This window comes from Triticum dicoccoides, chromosome 1B (assembly GCF_002162155.2).
Source record: "Triticum dicoccoides isolate Atlit2015 ecotype Zavitan chromosome 1B, WEW_v2.0, whole genome shotgun sequence".
In the NCBI taxonomy this organism is placed as follows: domain Eukaryota; kingdom Viridiplantae; phylum Streptophyta; class Magnoliopsida; order Poales; family Poaceae; genus Triticum; species Triticum dicoccoides.
Genome location: NC_041381.1, coordinates 152,499,475 through 152,505,337, shown reverse-complemented (window position 1 = coordinate 152,505,337; position 5,863 = coordinate 152,499,475). Strand labels below are relative to the sequence as shown.

General features: G+C 49.4%; 1 protein-coding gene across 1 annotated transcript in view; it reads left to right on the top strand.

Moving 5' to 3' along the window:
* Positions 1 to 1,305, top strand: part of LOC119324564 — a 7,783-nt gene extending 6,478 nt beyond the window's left edge. Inside the window, exons 2-3 of the mRNA XM_037598349.1 lie at positions 397 to 736; positions 824 to 1,305. Of these exons, the coding sequence (XP_037454246.1) occupies positions 397 to 736; positions 824 to 960 (477 nt within the window). The 3' untranslated portion in view covers positions 961 to 1,305. The remainder of the gene's footprint in view (positions 1 to 396; positions 737 to 823) is intronic.
* Positions 1,306 to 5,863: the final 4,558 nt, after the last annotated feature.

The window sequence follows — 5,863 nt, the reverse complement described above, 5'->3', positions numbered from 1 at the left end:
GGAAGAGTGGATGTGTTGGGCGGGGTGGGTGGGGGTGAGCTTTTGTTTTTTCTGAACGTGGACGTAGGGGTGTTAGCAGAATAAGAAAGCGGTGTGCATAATAAGGTCTTAAGGGGTGTTATCATAATAGACCCACCCTATATATATATATATATATATATATATATATATATATATATATATATATATATATATATATATCGCATATATATATCGCATAAAAAATGGGGATAATTAGAATCTGTCTAATTATAGTCTGATTTGATTAGCATCGGTCGAGTTTCATTTGTTGGATATATTTGTGGAGTGTCATCCCTTAACCCAACAGCAAATCCATGCATTGGCCACGATGCCAGCAGAGCACTGACCAAGATCACCATTGTTGTGTGCATGCAGCTCTGCTCAGTGAGCCTGGTGGCGGGGCTGCTGGTCTGTCTGCACAGCGCGGCCAAGATCACGCACAAGACGCAGGCAATCACGAGCGTCGCGGCGGCGTGGCACGCGGACGCCACCATCCACGCCTTCGACAATGACCTGGAGGACCCCGACCCCGCCCTGCCCACCGCCACCGGCTACCTGGCGCCGGCCAACGCCTACCGGGTGGCCCCCGGCGAGGAGTCCGACGGCTACGGGGACGACGACGACGACGACACCAGGAGCGAGGACTCCATCGACGAATCCAAGCTTGTGCCCTTCCAGGTCAACAACATGTGCTTCCAGAAGAGGCAGGCACTGGGTAAGCGCAAGCCCACACGCAGGAACCCAGATCGACTGGCTTAGCTTTTTGTTGGTTGCTAATGGCGGCCGGTGTTTTCTTTTTCAGTGAACTACCTGGAGAACAACCGGGCGGGCATCACGGTGTACGGCTTCGTGGTCGACCGGACATGGCTGCACGCGCTCTTCATGATCGAGTTCTCTCTCGTTATGTGGCTGCTGGGGAAGACGGTCGGCATATCTTGAAGGCGCTGCGCTGCCCTTTGATGCTGTCGCCGATTTTCCCGACGTCTGATGCAGGGGCTCACCTCGGATGTACAAATTGAGCGCACATAGTTGAGTACTTCAGTATTTCGCCACGCATAAAACACACACATCGTTCATTTTTGTCCTCCTAAGTATTAGTTGTGCAGTGTTTTTTTATTTTTTGCGAAAATTAGTTGTGCAGTGTTAAAAAAAGTGTTAGCCGTGCACGTTGATTTGATGAAAAGAATACATATGTGGCAAAATTAGATGCCAAGGGTTTGATTGGATGAAATGATGTCGAGTAATATTAGTCCTCAACTTCTGCAGGTCCATCTATGAAAAGTATTTGATTGTGGCCTGGGATTGTCGGTTCTTCATACGGCAAATTGCCGCCCCATGTTCTAGATTTTGTTGCCAACGGTTGTGTCTAAGGGCCTCTTTGGTTTGAGAGATGGACGCTCGCTGGCACGTTCGCTACGCGGCGGATCTGACGACCGCCCGCACCGTCCGCCTTCGCGACGGCGAGCTCCTCCTACGTGGTGACGCTCTCCGTCTCGTGCTCTTCGACAACGAGGGCATTGTCCTCGACGCCAAGGCGCTCCGGGAGCACGAGTCGGTCGACATAGGTGATATCGTGGCGTTTCCGTGTTTTTTGCGAGGGTGGTTGACAGGATTCCGGCGCCGGCTCGACCGATTCCCCGGTGCGATGGCGTCAATCCGACCAGGCCAGCTGCGGTGGTACACGATTTCGAACCTGTGGTACACGGCACGGGCGGGACTCGACGCGTCATCTCCGACCCGCTGCGCGAGGGACCCAACAGGGGGAGCGGCCACCAATGGCGGATTGTACCCACGTGGACGGTGATCCAGGGCATCACATACATCGCACGGGCTCGAGGGGGAGTATAAAATCTCCATCCCACGCCCCCCTCGACCTAGACGCCGCACTCGCTCATCTGTGGGCGGCGCCGCGAAACCCTAAACCTAGATCTGACTCCCCTCCGTCCTTCACCTGGTGGCGGGGGAAAATCGGCGGTGACCACAGATCCTTTGCGGAGGTCACTGCAAGCCCTCCTCGCCCACCGGATCCGATGGACAAGGCGGGGAACAGCTTTCGCGGCGACCGCAGCGAGGGATTCGGAGCTGGGCGTGCGGACCGCGGTGCGGGTCGACGGACGCGGTGGCGGCCGTTTCGGCCGCGGCGCGGGCAGATTCGACCGCGGCGGCGGCCGATTCTCGTGGCGGAGGGACGACATCAACAACGGCATCGACAAATCAGGCACATCCGATGCATCTGAGACCCAGCGCTGGGATGCCGCGGCGGCGGCGACGGAGCGTCAAAGCTCCAGCTCGGGAGGCGTTTGGGTGGAGAGGGGCAAGACCTCGGCGGGCTCTGGCGGGGGAAGCAGTGATCGCCATGGCTCAGATCCAGCCCCAGCCGCGGCTGCTCCTTCTGCATCAAGGGCTGCGGCCAAAAATCAGGTGCCCCCTTCCAACGCCGGTGACCTCTGTCCCATCTGCAGCATTGTTGGTCATATTCCTGCGCGTTGCCCACTTGCTTTCTGTGAGAGATGCAGCAAGCTGGGTCACCTGGCCTCTGTTTGTGTGGAGTTCTTACCTTGGGAATGTATTGCTCCGATGTGTGCTTTTCAAGCTAGGGGCCAGGGTTTTTTCTATATTCATGACTACTGCTCCGCTGATCAGGCTAGAGAGAGATCCTGTAATGTCATGATTACGGTCCTTAAGGGAAATCCCACTGTTAAACAGATGAACGATGCGTTCTTCCTATATCTAGGCAAGACCTGGAGATGCTCATGCAAGTTGATTGAGCCTGGGGTGTTCTTCTTGAGATTTCCTAATATTAGAGAGGTAGAGAAGGCCTGCTACAGCGACCGCATGACCATGAAACCCTGCGGGACCGTTGTCATAGTTACTAGATGGGAGCAAGACGATGGGGCTAAGGGGATTCTTGAGAAAGCATGGGTTAAGGTGGGAGGAATTCCTACTGACAAGAGATGTGAGAGGAATGTAGCGTTTGTAGCTTCTCTTGCTGGAGTGCCGCTTGAGATCGACCTGGCCACTTTACATCGCCCTGATTCTGTGAGAATTAAGCTGGGTTGTCGTAATGTGGATGAGATTATTCCAGTGGCTGAGTCAGTCTTGGGAGATCGCTTCTATGACTTCACTTTTGAGGTTGAGAGGGTGCTGGTGAGAAACCTTGACAGGGAGGTCATTTATTCCAAGATCCCTACTGGACAGGGGGGACCCTCACCTAAGAAACAGAAGAGAGAGGGCGGGAACGAGAACATGAGGGGCAATTCTTCTGGCAGAATGCAAGATGTGGGGGAGAGAAAATCGGTGGGGAAACAATGTACCAATGGGGTGGATTCGCCTGCTTCAGTGAACTCTAACAGTTCCAACCATGATACTCTTCTGATCCACACTATGGAGCAAGAGGCCTTAGGCTGCCCAGGAGACTTCAAAAGCCCTTTCCCTGTCTTATGACATGCATAAACAGGCTGTTGCTTTTGAGGGTGATGAGCAAAACACTAAAAAAACTTATGTTGAGAGTGTCGAGAGTTCTATCAGGGTGACCGAGCTGGAGGGCCCGTTCGGTGCTGTGGAAGATGATGTAGTTGAGTACAATGTTCAGTCACCTGAATCTGCTCATGATTGTGGTGATGAGGTGATTCCTACACCTCCTCTCTTACATGAGAAGTGCCAGAACCATGTAGACCAACCTGGGGAAGGTGGAGGACAGAGCCAAAGCAGCCAGCAAGAAGAGAGATCTAGAAGGTACTAAAAATTCCACTAATTCTTTTGAAGTTTTATCCAATCCTGAGTTGATGCTTAGGGCTAGGAGTATGGGTGTCATGATTCCTGATTTTGATTTCTCTAAAATTGATATTCTTAGGGAATTAGAACATATTAGAAATTGTGCTACAAATAAGCCTACACCTCCTTATGAGGTAATGCTTATTACCAATGGGAAGGGTGAGGACATCCCCATCAACCTGAGTTGGGGGAATGAACAAGAGTATGATAGTTCAGACTTTACTGTGGTGGGGTCTAGAAAGAAGAAGGGGAGTTCGAGGAGAGTTCAAGTTTCTATTTCTAGGCCTAGAACCAGGAGCCAGAAGGCAGTGGAGCCCACTGCCAATTCTGATAATAATGTTAGACCCCCTAGCAAATCGACTAGGGGGAGGGGGAGGGGAAAATCCAAATGAATGGCATATTCTGGAATTGCAGAGGAGCAGGGAAAAAAGGAATGATTACCTGCTTCTCTGACCTGATCAAAGATCATTCCCTAGATTTCTTGTGTCTCCAAGAGACCATGAAAAGAAAATTCTCCCCCAGTTTCTTTAGGAAAGTTGATCCCTACAGTACCTTTGACTGGAACTGGATCCCCTCTATTGGCAAGGCTGGAGGCTTACTTTGTGGGATCAAGAAAGAGAAGTTGGAGATTGTCTCTTGGTCCCTAGGTAAATATATCCTCCAGGTCATTGTGTTTGATGTGGATAAAATATGTGTTTGGGCCCTCCTAAATGTTTATGGCGTGGCTCATGATGAGCAGAAGGAAGAATTTCTTGCGGAGTTGGCTAATTTCTGTAGCCATCTAGCCATTCCTTACATTGTGGGTGGTGATTTCAACGTCTTAAGACATTATGGAGAGAAAAACAAAAAAATGATGACCTCCCAGTATGTTGACATATTTAATGCCATTATTAATACTATGTGCCTCCGAGAAATTTTTGTGGAAGGGGGTATGTTCACTTGGTCCAATAATCAAGCTCATCCCACTTTGGAAAAGTTGGACAGGATCCTTATGAGCTATGACTGGGAAGATTTATTCCCCTTAGTTACTGCCAGGAAACTGGTTAGAGATGTCTCAGACCATAATCCCCTCCTCATGTCCACTAATAGCAGTAAAACCCAGCCCATTAAACCTAGAGAGTTTAGGTTCGAGATGAGCTGGATGGCAAATGAGGAGTTCCTCCCTCTAGTTAATAAAATTTGGCAGAGACCAGTTAAATCCTCAGATCCCATTGACGTTCTCAATATCAAACTTAAGCGTTTCAAAAACTTTTTTAAGGGTTGGGGTTCGGATAAGTTCGGACATGTTAAGAAAAGAAAGAGGGAGATCAAGGATGAACTTGCTTGCATAGAGTCTATGGAAGAACAAGGCCCTCTCGACCCTGACATCCTAGATAATAGAGCTTCTCTTTGTGGGGAACTTCAACAACTCATGATTAATGAGGAGTTGTACTGGCTTCAACAATCTCACGAGACATGGTTGTTGAAAGGAGACCAGAACACTGCTTTTTACCATAGGATTGCCAATGGGAAAAAGCGTAAGAATACCATTCACTCTTTCTCTTGTGGTGATACCACTATTGAGGGAACGGGCAATTTGCTCAAACATGCCACGGACTTTTATAAAGAGCTTTTTGGCCCGGCCCCAGGAAACTTATTTCATCTAGACCCTGATACCTGGGGGGAGAATGAAAAACTTACAGCAGAGGACAATGAGTTTCTGGTCAGGACATTTAGTGAGGAAGAAGTTAAGAAGGCCCTTTTTGATATGGATAGCAATAGAGCCCCTGGACCTGATAACATACCAACAGAATTTTATAGATTCTGTTGGGACATTGTTAAAGAGGATATTATGAATTTGTTTAAGGCCTTTCATGAGGGGACCCTGGATGTGGAAAGGTTGAATTATGGGACTATTACCCTAATTCCTAAAGTCAACGGGGCCAAGAAATTTCAGGAGTTCCGACCTATCTGTCTTTTGAGATGCCCTTACAAACTTATCACAAAAGTCTTGGACAATAGGGTTGCGGTGTTTGCTGACAAGCTTTTTACTCGCCACCAGAATGCCTTCATAAAAAAACGGAACATT